Source organism: Phalaenopsis equestris, unplaced genomic scaffold (genome assembly GCF_001263595.1).
Source record: "Phalaenopsis equestris unplaced genomic scaffold, ASM126359v1 Scaffold227118, whole genome shotgun sequence".
NCBI lineage: Eukaryota > Viridiplantae > Streptophyta > Magnoliopsida > Asparagales > Orchidaceae > Phalaenopsis > Phalaenopsis equestris.
In genome coordinates this window covers 248,794-269,561 of record NW_018245118.1, presented here as the reverse complement: position 1 = coordinate 269,561, position 20,768 = coordinate 248,794, and the positions used below count along the sequence as shown (strand labels likewise).

Here is a 20,768-nt window from a genome sequence, read left to right as displayed (position 1 = left end):
AGAAATGAAGCATATGATAATGCAAAAATCTATAAAGAGAAAATGAAAATATGGCATGATCAAAAGATTATTAAAAAGAAGTTTAAACTTGGACAAGAAGTTCTATTATACAATACAAGATTGAGATTGTTTCCAGGAAAACTGAAATCCAGATGGTTATGACCATTTAAAGTGATTAAAGTCTATTATTATGGAACTGTTGTTATTAAAGATTCTAACACTGGAAATATATTTAAAGTTAATGAGCATCGTTTGAAACATTATTATGAAGGGCACGTACCTCAATTAAAGAAGTTTTAATGTTAAGTCAACCCAACTAAACAAATGGTGTGTCGGGCTGATAACGTTAAACCAAGCGCTTTGTGGGAGATAACCTATACACATGTCTATATATTACTATTTTTTTTATAAGTGTCATATATTAGTAGATAATAATCCTACACAATTGCATTTATTATAAGTTAAGTCAAATATTGGTATTGGAGAAAAAGTTGGAATTAAATTGAATGAAAAATGAAAGTCACAAAATTTTGGCCACTGGCGCTGACGGCGCCCAAGAAAACGGACCTCAGTGTCGGCAACGCCAATTAGGAGTGCCGACAGCGAGGTGCCGAGAGCGCCGAGAGTGGTTTGACGGTTCAAACAACTTTTGGCGGACTTTGGCGGAATTTCGCTCCATAATAACCGTCGGGAGGTGTTTTTAAAATCTTAAGAACTTCCTATGACGCCTAGAAACTTCTTATTTTCGGATTTCATGGCTTCTAATTCCAGAAATACTTCAAGGTATGAAGTTTTTAATAGATGAAAGTTCATTAGTTTCGACGCACAGAGATTATACAATAAAGTTATTATGAAGTTATTATGAAGAAGAATTATGAAGAAGAGATTTCAAGGAGAGAGGATTTGTTAATCATGGATTGATCAATCCAAGTGCTCCGGTTGACAAGGTCATTTTGCAAAGGCAATGAGAAGTAGTTCTGTGTTACACTACCACTGTACTTGTTATGCCTGTAGTGAAAAAGTTTTATGTAAATCTACATGGAATTACCTAAGGACTTGCCTTCGTATGAGGTAATTCGTTCGAGGTAAGGCTCGTTCGTGGTAAGGCTGTATCATTTACTCCTGCGAGGATTAATGAATTGTATATGATAGAAAATGTTTCAATCTGTCATTATACAAATTTCTTTCCTACGCGAGATTTGCTGCAAAATGTGTATAATCTTCTGACAGATGAAAGTGATATGTGGGAGATACGAGATGAAGGATATGTTAGTTTCTCCACTTCATTACTTAATCCAATTTCGAAGCAATGACGTTTCTTATTGCCAAAGAATATGCTATTTTAAATTACTGCATTCAAATGGAAAAACCCATTGATATAGGGTCTATTATATTTAAATCTATTATGGGTATCCTTACTAATGAAATATTTAAATGACTTGGGCATCCATCTACCATCTTTTTGATTTGCTGTCAATTTATGGACTTGGGCATCCTTTGGCATCCTTTTATAATTTTTCTGATTTGCAGTCAATCCCAAGTGCCATATGAAAGTTGGGAAAAAGTTTTACTACCATGAAAGCCAATGATCCTTATTGATGATCGGTATGTTGGTAATGGAAATGAAGCACTAAATGCTATTATGGATCAGTCTTCACATGCTTCAACTTCATTAATACCACCAACAGTAGGAAGTCACTTGCTTTGGAGAAGAAATTAAAGAAAATTGAAAGGGAACTTCAGAGTATTATGAATGCAGTGGGAGATCTTAAGTACCTTTTTGATCACCTTGATTGGAGAATGAATACTAAACCAAAATTAATTAGATGAATACTTCTATTGCAAGAGTTTGGTTTTACTGTGATTGATAGAAAGGAAAATGATAATCAAATAGTTGATCATTTGTCTATATAGAAATAGAAATATTAACTAATTTTGCATATAAAATTTTAGAAAATTTCTCTAATGAACAATTATATAGTATTGATGAAATGGATGTACTATGGTATATTGATATAGTGAATTATATTGTAAGTGATATTTTACCACTTTATATGAAAATCCCACAATTAAATTAATTTATATATGATTCAAAAGATTATTTTTGGGATGACCCATATTTATATAAACAATGTAAATATCTAATTGTTAGAAGATGTGTGTTAGAAGATGTGTGTCTTATGAAGAAACTCAACACATAATTGAAAGATGTCATGATTCTGAATTTAGAGGACATTTTGGAATAAATAGCACTGCATATAAGATTTTGCAAGCAGGATTTTATTTGTCTACTATTTTTAAAGCTACTATTTTTAAATTTTTAAAGATGTTAACGAATATATTAAAATGTGCGATAGATGTCAACGAGTAGGAAATATTTCTAAAAGAAATGAAATGTTTCTAAATTACACATTAGAAGTTGAAATTTTTGATAAAGGGGGGTCTAGATTTTATGAGACCATTTATGCCTTCATTTGGAAACTTATATAAATTACTTGCTGTTGATTATATGTTCAAATGGATTGAAGTTTTTTTTGTACCCAGATGTGATGCTTGAATTATTTCTAAATTTTTAATTAAAAATATTTTTACAAAATATGAAATGCCGAGAGTAATTATTACTGATGGAAGATCTCATTTTAGGAATAAGAGAATCGAAAAATTAATTAGGAAATATGATATTATGCATATATTTTATACTGCTTATCATCCTCAGACTAGCGGTTTAGCAGAGATATCAAATCGTGAAATTAAACGTATTTTAGAAAAAATTGTAAATCCTTATATTTTCTGACGGATGAAAGTGATATGTGGGAAGTACAAGATAAATGATATATTAGTTTTCCTGCTTGATCACTTAATCCAATTTCGAAGCAGTGATATTTCTTTATTTGTGCAAAATTACTCTCTACTATAAAGATTAGTAGAGTCACCAAGGAAAGTACTATTTTAAACTACTGTATTCAAATGGAAAAACCTATTGATATAGGATTAATCATATTTAAATCTGTTATGGGTATCATTATGAATGGGTCAATTTATAGTCTTAGGCATCATTCTACAATTTTTCTAATTTGCAGTTAATCCCAAGTGCCATGTGAAAGTTGGGAAAAAGTTTTACTACCATGACCATGGGAGCCTATGATCTAGCCTATGATCTCTATTGATGATCAGTATGTCGGTAATGGAAATGAAGCACTAAATGCTATTATGGATCATTCTTTACATGCTTCAACTCCATTAATACCACAAACAGTGGAAGTTCATTTGCTTTGGAGAAGAAATTGGGGAAAATTGAAAAGGAACTTCAGTGTATTATGAATGCAGTGGGAGATCTTACGTACCTTTTTGATCACCTTGATTGGAGAATGAAAGAAAATTTTGATCATATTGGAACTTTTGAAGCAGGAATAGTTCGGATGTTTAAAGAAAATGGGTGGATCAAAGAAAATTCGACAGATCAATTCCCGTACTGATTCTTCTACAACCTATATGTTCATTACCAATCTATGGGAGTTATTAAAGGAGGTGAAAGCACTGAAGATGTAGCGGAATGACTGAAGACATTGGATACTCTACATGCTTAAGAATATTTATGTATTTGATATAATTGTGTGGATTTGATTTGATTTGGTCTGGTTTGTTTTTGGTTTAGAATTCTGAACTTTGATTATGTGTATAGTTTTGTGTCAGCGTTTAGTGTTGTGGTTTGATTTCGACGCTGATTTATAATTAGTTTGCTTAATAGGTGTGAATGTGTGATTTGTGAAATGTGTTTGTAAAAAAGTGTATTTTCATATATAAAAGTTAATTTATTGTTGTTTGTGAAAATGATTGTTTGTGAAATGTTTATTTGTGAATTATTGTTAGATAAACATTTGTGTTTAAAAATACTAAAAAAATTTTGGAGTAAATTAAAAGGAAATTGAAAATTAAAAAAAAAATCAAAATATTGAATTTCGGGCCTTTAGCGCTGACGGCGCCGGCATGGGCGCCGACGACGCCGGCATGGGCGCCGACGACGCCTTCGTCCGAGAGCAGTAAACCCCTTTAATTTGCGATTTTCACCACAAAACCTTCATTTTTACCCCTAAAGTCACCTTCAACCTTCGGTTTTCACATCTAGGGCTTGATTTTAGGTGGATTTGAGGTTATTTAGAGGGAAGGGAACTTCAGATTTCATTTTCTTTAGGTAAGAGCTACAATTTAAAGTAATAATTTTTTATTTTCACCAAAGATTTTTCTCGCATTGCCTAAATCCGAAAGTAATTTTTTTTTAGAGATTTTGAGAAAATGCTTTGGTGAAAAATTTTTACTTAGTGGATTTAAGTTTAAAGTGCTTTACATTTTATTTTCAAAATTTTGGAATTTATTCAGATTTTTATCAAATTTTTCTAGATTTCCTATGGCACCTAGATCGAGCAAAAGAAAAATATAATATGACGAGCAAAAGTTTGTTAGCTTTAAAGCTAGTGCTCGATTTCATAGTGTTCGAGAAAATAAGAAGTGATTCCAGATCGAGGTTTCAAAATCCCGGGAGAAGAAGTTGAACGATTAATTATCGCTCGGCAATGGGAAAACTTCTGCTATTTTACTGCCGGTGCGATAACTGAGATAGTTCCAAGTTTCCGGAGGCTTTTGATGATTTAGTTTTTGTTCGAGAAAAAAGGGTGGAGTTTACTCCAAGAAAAATAAATGAGTTTTATCACTTAGAAGATGTTTATAGATGTCAGTATCAGTCATTCTCTGCCACAAATGAGGCCTTAGATGAGGTTATTTCTTTTATGACTAGTGAGAAAGGGCCTTGAAAAGTAAAGAATGGAGTTAAAGTCAACTTTTCCCTTTCTATGTTAAATGTAGGCTTGGCATTATTTTATTTCTGGGAGGATGATTCCAACAAACCATCATGGTGAAGTGACCAAGGATAGAACAATCCTGAACTACTGTATTCAGCAAGTGATGGATATAAATGTAGGCTGTATCATTTATATAAACACTCAATCTATTGATCTGGGAGAGACCACTGGTGGATTGACACACCCTGCTCTCATTTATACACTTTGTGAGTATGCAAGAGTTGATTTCAGACCTGATGAGGAGAGGATTGAGCCTCAGAGACCGATTGGGCCTGCAAACATTAAGACTTATAAGTCCCATGTTGATTGGAGATCTGAAAATTAGGCCAAAGATATTCTTTCTACTTCTAGGACCCCTACTTTTAGTGAGCCTACTTCAAATGACCCCACTAACAGAGAGTTATTGGACCAGATGATGATTCAGCTGAGAGATATTTTGAGGATGGATCATAGGATGCAGGACATGGAGGCCAGAAATGCTCATACAAATGATCTGATTCGCCAGAAATTTGAATATGATTTAGCTTATGCTGATGCTTTAGTGAAATACCTGAGGGGTGATCATACAATTCAGTTCCTTATTCACCCTGTTTATACTCCATATCAGCAGCAGAAAGATGTTAATGATGAAGAAGATGATGACTCGTGATTTTTTTGTTTGTTTATTTGTTTGTGTTGTTCTTTGTTATTGTATATTGTTGAGACTCTGTTGTTATGTTGTAATGTGAAACTGTAATATATAAAACTGTTTTCATTTTTAGAATTTAGTTTAATTCAGTTGTTAGTTTCAGCACTTTGTTATATGTATTGTAATTAACTCTTTTTCAGCAAATTATATTTATATTATATACAATTTAATGTTTTAAGCATTGTAATTTTTCATATTAGTACCTGCAATATTTAAGAATTTATTTGTAAAAATCAGAATTTTCAATGGGTATGAATTTTCTTTATGTATTTAATGTTTTCTTTCACTCTTTTATTTTTAAAGTTCTTCATGTAAATCTTTTAAAAAGAAATTAAGTTTGAGGTGTTGAGAGGGGTGGGGGGGGGGGGAAATTATTTAAAAAAAAAGAAGAGAAAACTTAATTATATTTGTCCTTACTTAACTATATTTTCAAAAATTTTAAATTTAATATGACTTTTGATATTAGGAGTTAACTTTAGATAACTATATTTATGTTTCTAAATGTATAGTAAATTTAAGTAAAAAAAAATTTAATAATAAAGGTTAATTCTAGAGACTAAGATATTTGGTAAAAAAAAATAAAACTATGTTTTTCAATTTTTCCATTTTAAGTAAAAGAATTTGTATTTTTGAAGTATTAAAAATCTTAAAAGATTCATGTAAAAAGAAAAAAATTAAACTTTATGTAATTTTTAAGTTAATATAAATTTGTTAAGTGAAAAAATGTAAAAAGTTTTTAACTTTAAGAAAAGGATAGTAAAGTTCAAAATCATTAAAGACTATCCAGATATAGTAATCTTCATATACATAAAAAAAAAATATGGGATTAAAAATGATCCTGAAAAGTAAAAAAAAAAAAAAAGATATGGGGAGAAGCTTGAGAAGATGCCTAGTTAACAATTAGTTTCACTTAAATCAAATTAAGGAAAAACACTTGGACACATTTTCTAAACTTTTTATTTGAATATTAACTTAATTATTAGTAAAGTTTTATGAATTTCTTTTTCATATGAATTTTCTAAGTGACTTTATTATGACAAATTGCAATTTTTCTTGAAGGAAATAGAGGATCATAAATCTTAGACTTAATTACTGAGTATTCTTGCACCTTTAATATTAATTGGAGTTATTTTGAATTTTTCTTAAGTTATACTATTATGTATAGAGAATTTAAAAATGAAAATCTAGAAGTTAAATTCTTTATCATAAGTCATATTTTTATGTAGTAGAGGAGTTACTTGAGGACAAGTAATATGTAAGTATGGGGGATTTTGATACACTAAAAATTTATGCATTTTTAGACCCATATTTTATACTTATTTTTAATGATATTGCACCTTAATGAAAGGTATTTTGATGTTTTCTTGCAAGTTGTTGATTTTTAAGACTTAAAGCAAAAAAAAAAAACAAAAAAGATGAAATTTGGAGTCACAATGACATTTTTGAAGAAGTACTCAGCACCGACGACGCAGAACAACAAAGCAGCTGAAATTTTTACTCAGCGCTGATGACGCCAAACTAGCGTCGACGGCGCCAAAGGCGGTGCAGCCCCCCCCTTCCTGCGGGGTTTCTAGTATGTTCGATGTATTTGGATGATTTTTGAAGAGTTTTTGGAGGCACCTCTTAGAGAACCGACCTTAGGCTTTATTTGGGGCAGAAATTCATCAGAAAAGTGACTCTTTTTTGCTCCAAAACATTCCACCACGCTCCATTTTTCGCCATTCTTCATAATCCATTTTCATTCCACCAGCATATTGGAGTCCATTAGTGATTTTGCTTATATAGATAGTTTTGAGTTCTCTTTTATAGTTTAGAGTTTGTGTCGTGAGATTTAGTGTGAAACTTTCTGTGGAGAAGGAGGAGAAGGATAAAAGTGAGAGATATCTTCTTCCTACATTTCTAAAAAAAGGCTACAAGGGATTTGCTTTGAGAAAGAGTCAGATAAGTTTTGTTTGTTTATTAGTATTTTATAAACTTTCTTTTATTTATGAAATTTGTGTTTTGTTGTGTCTTTCTCATGAAGTTTGAGTATGAAGTTTTCTCATGAAGTTTGAGTAGTTCCCTCTATCTTTCTCCCTGCTCTGAGATATGGTGAAATGAAGAGATAATATTATGTGTCAATATTAAAATATAAAATAAATTGGGATGATTTTTCAAATCCAAATTTAATTTACATTTCGATCTGGTCAATTGAATTTTTAAAATATATTGTGAAACATATGATCCGGGAAATGGAGTATGAGTTCTACAACAGAGTGAGGATCACATTTGATTTCATGCAGGAGAAATTTGTTCATGGAAATAAGTGCAAATAAATAGGAAAATATTCTATGTTGGTGTAGAATTGGAGAATCTCTAGGGTGACAGACTAAAATCATCAATTTGGTCTTAGTGTTTAAAAACTAAAGCGAGAGTTAGCCTTCAGGTGAAGAGAATTTAGAGCTCTGGAGTGGGAGCTGGTATCCTCCTAGCCTAACCACGGATTTAGGGACTAAACCTAGGATTAGCGAATGGTTTTCTATGCACTGTATCAGGGTAGAGAATTATAATTGTTTCTATTTAACACAATACATATTATAAACATTTATCTCATCTCATTTCGCCAGAACCTCATTGTAGTGAGAATTATATTTTTTCACATAAGAAATCTTCATTACATAAACATAATTAGCATATTAGTATTTAATTTTTAAACTTTGCATTTCTGTTTTGCTAATAATTAAGTACTTTAGTTTTGATAACATCTCAATATTCAAAATTAGTGACAGTGATTTCGTTTGATTTTCTGTAAATTTCCCCGTGGGATTGATATTCGGGGCTTAAATAGAAAATTCTTTATTATTTGATAACGATATGTATATTTGTGTAGAATCTCATTATTAATTTTCTATAATTATATATATTTTACACAACTTTCTTTTCATATAAGGATCAAGTTTTTGATGTTGTAGTGGTGTCAACTTCATAAATCCTTACGTACAAAAAAAATTAGGATCAAAGATCACCAGGAATAACAATACACTAAAACACGATACAACACACTGTAGAATGGAGGGGGTCGCCCAAGCCACTGACACGACCACCCGGACTACACTCCACAGACAAAAAGAATTGCAAACACACAACTGGGTGCAAGCACACAACAATGCGGGAGTGGCCTAATCACTATCGATCTCCTTCATGTCATCATCCTTCAGAACATAGTGCTCGAAAGGTTGCACATTAGGAAATGTCACTAAAGGGAGTGATCTCTGCACCTCTTGAATGCAATGATGAATGTACTCGTACTGTCGTTGGTGCTGACCTAAATAATGCTACGTCTGCATGTGTAGTCATGGATCTCCAAAGTCATCTATTCCAAACACCTAATCACCTTGACATTTGAAGGTTTTGGCTGTGTTGCTCCGTAATGCCGCGAGGATCTTTCTCCCCTCTTCCTGATGAACCCTGAGCAGAGCTAACAAAAGAAAAGAAAGTCCTGGTGATCGTCTTTTGCAGCGCAAGTAACTTTTCTACACTCCCTCCAACAACCCTTTCTTTATAGCATAAGACAAAAATCAATGAGGTGTGTCCTAATCCTACAGTGGCCTGGCCACTGAAAATGTGCATAATAGACTGGTGGAGTACTATTCTTACATTTATCGACCTACCCATATGGATACAGAAATTTAGAATCGCTCTATCCCTAGTAACGGTAATAAGACTAGCGGTGAGAAGAAGACGGACCTCAATGAAATAGTGCCCAGGAACGAGAGAAAAGATTCAAATAGGTCAAAGGGAAGTTCACAAGAGCCTCTCCCTCATCTTCATTGCAAACCTTCTACTAACTGGTGCTGTCAGTCAGGAAGGCAATAATCTCCTGATAGCAGGAGTAAGAAAGCGCTCAAAATCACACTGGGGCATGTCGGGGAGGCTTAATAGGTTGTTGATTGTGGATGGGTCAAATGAAACAAATTTCCCCGCACGAATGCTTATTTGTCCACAAATTCTTTCGCATTTGTGTAGAATTCACGGACTAATAGGGACAACAATGGGGGCAATAAGGCAACACAGACCCTCCACTCACACCTCTCAACTTCAACAGCAATCCTCTCTTCGGACATTTGAAATATCCGTTTCAGAATCAGTTTATTCCACACCAAAATGTTTTTATACATTTTTGAGGCCGCATAGCTCATGAATTTGATCCGATCAAAGCTGGATACCCTTTTCCTCTTGTTCGGTGTCATGAATCGTGAAAATGCCGACACAAACAAGGTGAAAAAGAAATCAAAGTGTGGCGATAGGGAACAAAAAAATTTTCGACCAATAACAAGATGGGGAAGATGGAAAAAAATGCTTATAAGCAAGAATGTGGTGTGGTTCCAAAGAGGTGCAAAATCTAAAAAACTTGACGCAAAAACAAATCTAACGGTAGGAACTTGCCAAATCCTAAAGAATCTTGCCCGATCTACTTGCCACTTGTCGAATCTGGCATAGGAAGCCTATCTCCGGCGACCTAAGGTGCTAAGGAGTTGCTGTGAGGGTGTTCGGGAGAAGAAATGTTGGGAAATGAGGTGTAAAGGGCCAGTTAGGAGGATTAAATGCTCAATGACGTGGTCACGTCAGGTTGCAGTGTGGTCATGCCTGCCAAAACTCGTCACCTTACTAAAATAACGGCTCAAGCACCACGATCATGTCGTTGGTCGATGTTGTCATGCCGACCCCATCATAACGACACGAAAAAAAATTTTCGACTCCACCTCCGTGCAGACCATCTACATCGTTTAGGGTCTTGACATCGCAAAATGACAAAAACATGGCAATCAAACTCTCGACACTTACACTGACTCAAAAATTAAAATAAATATAAACAATCACAATAAAGCAAATCATAAGATAATTCTTGGATTGCTTCCTAAGATAACACTTGGTTTAACATCTTCAATCATAAGAGGCTTTAGTAATTACTCCTGTACCAGTTCTCTAAGACCAAATTGTCATTTGAATAATCCTCAATCATTTGTCTCAATCATAAGTTGTCTTGAATTTTTAACTAAATCCTCAAACGATGTCATTTTCTCATATTCTTCCAAAACATACCCATCCTGTCTCGCCTCCTAGTTGAGATTGTGCAGTAATCTCTCATTTCTAATCAAATAATCATTAATACTTACCAGGGGTAGAATAAGACTTTCTCCTAACAAGTCTTGGCCTAATGTTTGGACTTCTCTTATATGAAGAGCAACATCATCATCAGTCGAATTCTTCAAGAATTCATCTATTATTATTTGCTCTTTTGGGTTCAACTCATCTGTCTTTACAAATTGGCTTCCCACTGCCCGTGCCATAATCTTTATTCTTTGGTTTGATCAACTCTACAGACTTGGGGAAAGTCAAGTGGTTTCAATACATCAAATATTACTTCTTGATCATTTTCTCTCATAATTTACTTTTCCCTTTTGAACATCAATAATAACCTTACCAGTGGCTAGAAAACGTCCAAAACTCGTGTGTTTTTCCTTGTCCTTATTTAGATCTAATATCCTAAAATCAACAGGAAAAATGAATTTGTCTACAATTACCGACAAAACTTTCAACAGTCCCTTGGGATGGATCACAAATTGATCAGCTAAGTGCAGGGTCAGATTGATAGGTTTAATTTTTCTTATTTCGAGTTGTTTGAAAATGCTTATAAGCATGAGGTTAATAGAGACTCATAAATCACAAAGTGCCTTTCTATAAAATTCTTTTTCTATGGCATAACAAATAGTAAAACTACCAGAATCTATTCTAAACTTTTGCAGTCTCTGGGGGAATAGAGGTAGAAGTCTCTCATTTAGGTCAATTTGAATGATAGAGACAACATTTTTCTAAGCTTGACTTCGTAGGGGTACTGTCACTCCTATGACTCTCTCCTTTCTTCTCCAATCCTCACTCCCACAACTTTACGTTGTTCTAAATGTTGATCATTTGGATTCACTTTAGTGTTACTGCGTAGTGTACCAGAAGGACTATTGTTCTTTGAATTCGCCAGTTGTCTTGATCGAGTTTCAAGATTCTTAATAACTACAGCTTGATTATGTATTGTATTCCCCATTTGTATCGCTAATTCCTCGATTGATGCTTTTTTATGGGCAGGCTAGGATTAGCTTGACATTCTAGTGGGTATTGCTGCCTTTGGGGGCTATTTCTTCGGTTATTCCAGTTGCTTACAGGGTTGGCTTAAGGGTTCCGTCATTGTCGGTTGTTGTTGTTCCATGAAAAATTTGGATGATTTCTCCATCCTGGGTTGTAGGTGTTAGAATAAGGATTGTGTACTTGAATTTCTATGGCATTCACACCTAAAGTGGTCATATTAGGATCAACTTTCCTTAAAATAGTTGTTATTTGGTTTTCTTGGATGGTCAAGACATCCGTATCTTGCATACTAGCTATTTTCTTTGGGTTCACCCTGTTAAAAGACAACTAAAAACTATTGTTAGCCATCTCTTCTATCAATGTGTAGGCTTCATTAATAAGTTTGGTCATTAGGGAACCTCCTGCAGCAGCATCTATGATGAATCTAAGTGAGCCTAGTAGTTCATTGTAAAAAGTTTGGACAATCAGCCAATTGAGCAAAGTATGTTGTGGACACTTCTTAAGCAGTTCTTTGAATCTTTTTTAGGCTTCATAAATGGTTTCCCCCTCTACTTGAACAAAAGAAGTGATGTTCTTTTCAATTTAACAGTTTTCGAAGGTGGAAATACTTGGCTAAGAATTTCTGGGTTAAATCATTCCAAATTGTAATGAATCTCGGGGCTAAATAATTCAACCATATCTTGGCTCTAACATGTAAAGAGAATGAGAATAGCCACAGTCGAATGATATCATAAGAAACACGATTCTGCTGGAATGTGGAACACAGCTCTAGAAAATTTGTTAAATAAAGGTTTGGGTCCCTAGATGGTGTACCCCCAAACTCGCAGTTTTGTACCATTTGAATTATGAAAGGTCTCAGTTCAAAAGTGTTGGCTTTAACAATTGGGTAATTAATGCTAAGATGGATCTCTTATACAGATGAGTTGGCATACTCCCTAATGGATTTCATGATGGGGTCCTAAGGTTAGCTATTTCTATAGGTGTGTTGGTGGACAATAGTGCTCTCCTAAGACCTCTATAAGTCTGATCAATCTCAGGGTAAAATGGGGAGGTTTGCCTTAGCTCCCTTATGCATACAAAAGAAAAGACTCAACGGACTCTATGCAACAATCAATCACAATGACTCACGAGTCAGTCAAGAAGCACACATGCAAAACACACGACACATGAAAAAGAAAACAAACAAATTTAATAGCAAATAATTTTTTTTTTTTGTCTTTTAGGTATTTATTTTTTTCTTCTTTTTATTTTTTAGCACTGTAAGAAAAATAAAAATAATACAAGTGCAAATAAATATGAATAAACAGAAAAAAGAAAAACAAAAAAAGATTGTTAAACCTAGATTCTCAGCAATTCAACTAAAGTTCTAAAATCAATTTTTTTTTAACAAATTTCCCCGACAACGGCGCCAAAAACTTGATGGCCTGAAAGTTACGACAAAGTAAGTCGGTCGAATCACGCCAGTATATGTGACAAATAATAATGTTGTTAAATACTACCACATATCGATCCCAAGAGGAAAGTATTAAGAAGTCTTCTGGAGGGCGAATCTCTATTTTACTGCACTTCTAAACCTAGTTTATTATGATCATAAATGAGAGGTTGTTTCCTAAAATTCTACTGAAAAGCGAAAACAAAAAATAACAAATTCTGAAAAGACCAAAAATAGCAGAACATAAATCTTACTATTATTCAAGTAATGTGAGGCTCTTGCTCCCTTGATTTAGGTAATATGATGGTTTGTGACTTTCCTAGACTTTGTCCTATGTGATAGTTGTCAATAAGAATAGAAAGTCTTCTTTATGTCAATGCCTAGGTCAAAAGAAGGCTAGAATCCATGAAGTTGAGACTCACTAAATCCTCATGACATTCTGCAAATTTGTTTTGATCCCTCTTCTAGGTTGTAAAACCCAAATAAAATAAGCCTATTATTACCCGAATTTTGCAGTTAACCATTTTGTTCTTCCGCGCAACGGGCAGGAGTCACAGATCACGAACTATGTTAACATCATAATTGGTCAGATCAAGAGTAAATGAAACTTTATGATTAACACAACAACGAAAAAAACCCTGACTCCTAACAAAAATGATTCAGTAAGAGAAATCATCCGAGAAAACCACAAAAACCACATACCATGAACCACAGAGGTGTGAAAGGAAAATTAGCAACGCAGGTTGGAAAGACATAGGAAAAACATTCCATTGAAATCATCATTGCAAGTAAAACTGAAAAGTTAAAAGCTTACAAAATAATTTGTTCTCTCTTCCACAGTGGCCGACTCTTATCTCATATAATAAAGCTCTCAGAATATGTAAGAAAATGCAAAGTATGAGGTAAAACACCCTTAGCACCTCAACCCAAAGTGGAAGTGAATCCTAAGGGCAAACTCTCGAGAACCATTTCTTTTTGCTCTCCAGCTGTCCCTAGGGCTCTTTTCTTTCAAAAGATGCCCTAAGGGACGTTTCTATAGCTTAATCCATGAATTTAATAAGAAAATTTCTTGCCAAAGTATTTTCAATCTTCTTTGGCGTGGCCATGCCAAAAAGTGGCATGGTCATGCTGAAAGTGGCGTGGTCACACCAGCCTTCTAAATCGGGCAACGTAGCCATGCCCGATCCCAGCGTGGTCACGCCGCCTTTCTGCAAATCTAGCGTGGTCACACCGGATTGTGGAGTTTTCACGCTGTTAGTGATGATAGCTTGATGTGGTCACGCCTCTTCCAGGCGTGGTCATGCAGCTTTAGGCCGCTTTTATGTTAGTTTTTCTGTTCCAAAATGCACGTATTAGACACCTGTATCCTGCATAACATCAATAAAACCTTCCACAAATATAAATCCGTGATGAATTAGTAAAAATAAGAGATAAAATGCAGAGTAAAAAATTAGTGAAATCACGTGAAATTGACTCATGTCACCCCTAAACTGTGTTGAAGCTCATGTTACCAATTAAAATAATGTTTGAACCATGTTAAAACTATGTTAGCATCACATATAACGAGATGATCTTGGGTCAAACTTGTTTGAACCTTAAAAGAATTAATATGGTGCTCTAATCTTGTATGTTTCTCAATATAGGGTTTTTCCTCCATCTCCTTCCTATTGTAGCCGAAGATTGATGACTATATTTAGTCTTATATGGTAAAAAAATAAATAATGCTGTTCTTTTGATCGTGTGAAGGTGGCTTCAATGAAGTCTTCTGATAGAGGTATCATTTGAAGAAAATATTAAATTTTACTCGAAAAAGGTTGATGGTGCTTGGAAGAAAGATGCTTCAAACATGAAGCAAGGAATAGTTGAAAAAAAAAAAAAACCGAGCATTCACTTACTTTTAAAGACCATGCTTTGTTTGCCATCACAAGGGTAATTTGGTCCAAAAGTAACTTTCATGCATATTTCCTGAAGAAAGCATGTAGTGGGAGAATTTATGCAATCATATGGATTATGAGGCATAGCAAGTAAAAATTCGCTATGATTTGAGGGCTGGAAAAAGATTGCTTTCTATATTTTCATTTATAATTTCTTTTATGCATGAATATATTGAAGCTGTGTTTCTTTTCTTTTGGTAGATTTTATATATCCTCAAAAGAGATGTTTCAGTAGTAAATAATGAATCTACAATGAGCATCCTTTTTACTCTGCATGTAGCCTATTTCCAAAGTAGTGTGTGCTCCAAAACTAAAGTATTTTGGTTCATTTAGTGTTTTATTTTTTAGTTTCAACTGGTTTGTGTTGCTTTTTTTCAAATAATAAAATGGTTATGTTGGGTTTTTAAGATTTGTTTAGATTTATGAATAGAAAACATATGCCTAAATGATAAAGCAGAAATAACACGGGCTTATGAACAAATGGTCAAGAACATTGAGCTGGCTTCAGATTTTAGGAATATTTGGTCTGGGACCAAAATGTATAGATTTTGAATTTGAGGTGCCTTCAACATGAAAAAAAGTGAGTTTTGTATATCATCAATATTTGGCCCAAAATTGGGATATTTCAGAGCACAAGATTGCCAAATTGTGAATAAATTAGGATATCTAGATTTCGGCTGACGTAATTTACTGATTAAACATGATACAAGCTTGGAAGAAGTGACTAAGGCATTGGATTCATTAGAAATCATAAAAGGTCATTTTGATTTTTGTCTGAGGGAAATTTGTTACTGTTTTTTTAATTAATTCCTCTCTTGAGTAGTTTTTGTATTTTTGTTTCAATCAGTTGAAGATTTTAGAGCATGTTTTAGCAATTAGAAGTATGCTCATTCTCCACCATTGGATAATTACATAATGATTACATAATGATAATTTGATTAACTGTAAAACAAAAGTTTGAGATAAAAATGAAAATTTAATTAAAATTCTCATTACAATGAATTATAAAATTTTATTTCTAATGAATGGTAATTTATAATTTATATTTTAAAATTACACATTAAGTAGTCCACCAGCATCACAATAGATTGAAGATCAGAGTTTTATCAATTAAATTTCAAAAAAAAAATGCTTAATATTTCATAAGTTATCACATCATTTTGAAACATAGTGGAAATTTTTACCTGGCTTTGTAAGAACATAATTTTTCATGGATAAGAACATCAATTAAATTTTAATAAAAGATATTAAATAGTCTCAAAAGTCAGGACAACCAACATGTATATTTAATATTCGAAAACTTGTAAGAAAGCTTGTTAGAGTGAAAAATGATAGATCTAAATTTTTACTTGTTTCATATTATCTCAATACACAGGAAAGGTGTCAAACTTGGTAAATTGAAGCGATAATAGGTAAATTTAATAAGCCTTGGGAAAATTTAATAATGTCCTCGGGCTGTTTGGGAGGGAAGGCTCCATTGGTTGGGAAAATCAAAGCAATAACACACTTGAGAGTATCTTTGCCTAGTTCTCGCAAACCGGAATAGATTCGCCGGTTCACCGGTCGAGCTAGTGGTTTGAGCTGATATGGAACGGTTTAATACTGAAGCGGTTAAATTAGATGCTTGGATCGGACCACTGATCGGTTCACGGTCAAACCGAGCAGTCCTGGCCTGTTTTCAAAACATTGCTCGAAACTATCTGCACTACAAAAATTGTATAATCTAATTATCTTGGTTTTCATATAAATGCTGATGTTTTATTTTATTGTATCTTTGAACTTATGTTATGGCATTAAGATTTTCTTATTATATGAGGATTGTTTAGGCAATGCCATTGAATTGTTAGCAACTTGAACAATTTGTTAGGATTTTGTTGACATCTTGTTGGCAATTTTTAAATTTGTTAGTAGTTTATTTTTATTATTTTATCTTGAAATATGTGAATTAATAAAGTCAATTTATAGCATGCATAAAATTTCTATTTTTGATGTGAAACTCTTCTTTTTCTATTATGATATTTGATCCTTCATCAAATAGTGTGAGGCCTGAATTATTTTTGAGAGATGCAATCTCCTTCTTAATGCTATAAGTTTGCTTACCACAATTTTTTTTTCAGAATCTTCTTATTTTCTCTCACCTTTAAAATTTTTTATGGCTTTCTTCAATGTCGTCATCTATAGTTTCGATATTTTGTGGAACTTTATTTTTCAATTCATCTACAACTATCATGTATTTAATAGTTGGCTTTCAAATTCCAAAAATAATATTTTCCCACTGACAAATAGTGCCAGTCCAATTTTTAAAGTATGATGTATGGCTATTTATGAATGTGGTTTACGAATCGGATTTATCTACAGTTTCATTGGTTTTGGTTGGACTATGAGTATGTAGTTCGCCCTTGCAATATTGGACTTAGATTTCACTTTTTAAATTATTCTCTAAAATATTGTAGTTTTCCGCTTAATTTCTTTAAATATTTGTTAAGGATCTTACGGATGCTATTTGTTTGTTTTCTAAAGGTTAACAGCTTGATTGGGATCATTTTAAAAACATGTTTGTTTAGTGCATGTTTTTATTTTTTTTTTATTTTAAAAAATAAATTAGTTTGTTTTTAAAAATACTCTTAAATATTTAGGGGTTGTTTGGGATCACGTTTAAATTATTTTTTATTATTTATTTATTTTTTTTAATATTCTTACTTGAAATAGAACATGTTTGGTATGTTATAATATGTTTAGTTGTTTTTAAAAACACTCAAAATACCTTTTTGATATTTTTAAGTGTTTATAAAAACAAGCTAATTTCTTTTTCAAAAAATAAAAAAAAATAAAAACATGCAAGCAATGCATTAAACACATTTTTAAAATAAAAGCAAAAATAAAAAACAAAAACAAAGGTGATCCCAAAGAAGCACTTAGTTTCCAATCAATTACTGTTGTTTTGATAAGCCATTTTTGTATTGCAGATATGTACTTTTGAGCCTGACATTTTCCTTTTCTAAATTTAAAATTTAAGTTTGAAATACTCTCAGAAACCAGACCCACTATGATTCAAATATGCATAAGAAGATTGGAGATGTTTATTCGTTTGATTCTTGTTTTTGTTTGGAAATTTGCTCAAGCTTTTGGTAGGATAAAGTTCAGGTTAGTGCCGCAGAGAGTTTTTTTGTTTAATATTGTATTTGGAACATAGTGCAATCTGAAACCGGCAGTGTTCATCACTGGTTCTAAAAAGTTATTTTATTATATCAACAGAATTCAGTGTTCCTGTTCGATTCAGGCAAGAATAGCCATGTCTAAGTGCATAATATTTTAGATGATTATTTATTTGCCTATGCTATCAGTTTATGAATTTGCTTAGTATTGTAGATTTGAAAGTTACTGTTACTATTCGCCATAAAATCCAATTCGCATTGTTTGTTTATCATTATAGTCATTTAAAAAATAATTCAGACAGCTTTGTCCTTCCTAAAAATTTATCAATATCGGTTACTATTTGAAAGTTACTGTTACTATTCGCCATAAAATCCAATCCGCATTGTTTGCCTGTCATTATAGTCTCATTTAAAAAATAATTCAGACAGCTTTGTCCTTTCTAAAAATTTATCAATATCGGTTAGTAATAATCATCCTTTTAATGGTGGAATGTTATGGTTTTCAGGCTCCTGAATTGCATACTGAGTTCCATAGGCAAATGTCCAGTCAACAAGTTGTAGCTGGAGGTTCTTCTACCTCAAATACAAAGGTGAAATTTTTACGTTGCTTAATCATTAACCGTTTGTCCTCTTGTGCATGCATTTTTGCGCACGATAAAATTGCTAATATATGTTTTCTATTTATTCATTTTTTTTCCAAGATTCTCTCTCTCACACAGCTTTTCTCTATGTATCTCTTTTATAAATTTCATGAACGCCACCTTTGATTTTGTGGTCTTGCTTGACCTTTTCGCTATTTAATTAAAATATAATGTTTGCTATCACCCATTTGATAAAGTGCTGTTCTCATGATGAAGTTATAGCTATTGTAGGGTTTATACCTTAACAAACAGATTTGTTTTCTTTAATATAGTTAGAGGAATAATAGAGCCCTATTTGCCCTACTTAGAAAATCTGAATAGGGTCCCATTGATAGGTTTTCAAAACTAAAATAAACAAAACTCTCAACCTTAAAGATGATAAAAATTCAAGAGGTGAGAATGAAGCCTTCTTCATTTCCAATAGTACGTGTTGACCTCATTTTTAGTGAGGTCTAGTCTTCCTCTTAGGGTTTAGGATCTAGCCTTAGGGATCTCCCTTCGACTATCTTAAGAAATGGGACCCGCCAAAATGGGACCCGCCACATTTTAGAAATTCAACCCGCTTCTGTACTCTTTTGTGGTTCCAAGTGTGTGGTATCTTCTAGAATTTAGAAGAGTGAAACCAACATGAGGAAACCCAAAAGGGATCCCTATAGGACCTTCCTGAGCCTTAGGGTGGCCTTTTGCACAATTCGCACTCCCGCGCACAAAACTTTGTAATTCGGAGAGTCGACACTTCTGATCGTCACGATTCGCTTCGTTTGCACTGTTACTTGTCGAATGTTCGAGTTAACCTTTTAGACTCGAATGAAATTTTTGAAACAATCGATCGCGGGTCAATATTTTTGTGAAATTTGAATTTCGACGCGTTTTTGACCCGACCGTCGACGACGTCGTCCGAGCGACCCCGGAAGACGAAACGGACTGCGCCAACGCGTCCGGAACGTAAATTTTGCCTAGGGAGGACACCCATTTTGTTACGTCGCCGCGCGCGAATAAATCAGATATAATTTAATGTATATATATATATATATATATTTATATATATATATGTATATATATATTAATTTATATTAAAACTATTTTTACCCCCTTCCTCTTTAGCCCTAACTCCCCATTCTCCGCGTCCGAGCTCTGCCTCCCTTCCTTCTCCCGTTCGCGTGCCTGGCCCTTTCCCTTTCTCGTTCTCGAGCTGATCGAACTCTTCTTCCTCCGCATCTGCCTCCCTTCCTTCTCCCGTTCGCGCGCCTGACCTTTCCCTTTCTCGGTCTCGAGCCAATCGAGCTCCTCCTTCGCCACGCGAGAGAAAGTTGACTTCTTATTCGTCCTTGCTCGACACTCTCTGCCCGCGGCTTTCCTTTCCGAAGCCGTGCCAGTCTCCTTAGGCTGTGGTTTTTCCTTTTCCTGGTAGTTTGACTCTGGGAAGCTTGTTCCCTGGTGCACTTGAACGGCAATATCTTCTCTTCTTCCCAATGCTTCCCTCGCTGCCACTAGTCTCGCCACTCGGTCCGAGAGACTTCGGTGGCTTCGCCTTCTGTGAGCAGAGAGCGTGTCATTTTCTTCTTTGGCCCGATTCGAGTGCCGTGGACTGTTGGGGGTGGTCTCTTTTCTCTTCTCCTCTACTCTCTGTCTATAAACATAGTTCCTTTTGAAATTTACGGGTTGTTGGAAAAGTTTTCTGAGAGGAGAGTAGAAATTTTGGTTGTGAGGAGTTTGGGAAGAGAATTTCTATGAGAGCGTTTTTTTGAGGCGAATTCTTGTGTTGCAGGGCTTTTACATTGGCGTTAAGGAGGTATCATTCTTCCCCCCTCTTCTTCGGTGCTCTGTTTCTTTTTCGGTTTTCCTCTCTGCCGAGTCTTTGAACTTGGCTCTGTTGGATGATACGGCATGCTAGTTCACTTTACTTTCATACATTTTTGAGGTATTCACTTTAAGAGCATGT

General features: G+C 34.0%; 1 protein-coding gene across 2 annotated transcripts in view; it reads left to right on the top strand.

Moving 5' to 3' along the window:
• Positions 1 to 20,768, top strand: part of LOC110037921 (mitochondrial import receptor subunit TOM20-like) — a 65,375-nt gene that overhangs the window by 10,671 nt on the left and 33,936 nt on the right. For both annotated transcript variants that reach the window (XM_020742660.1, XM_020742661.1), the window contains exon 5: positions 18,692 to 18,775. In XM_020742660.1, coding sequence (XP_020598319.1) covers positions 18,692 to 18,775 — 84 coding nt within the window. The remainder of the gene's footprint in view (positions 1 to 18,691; positions 18,776 to 20,768) is intronic.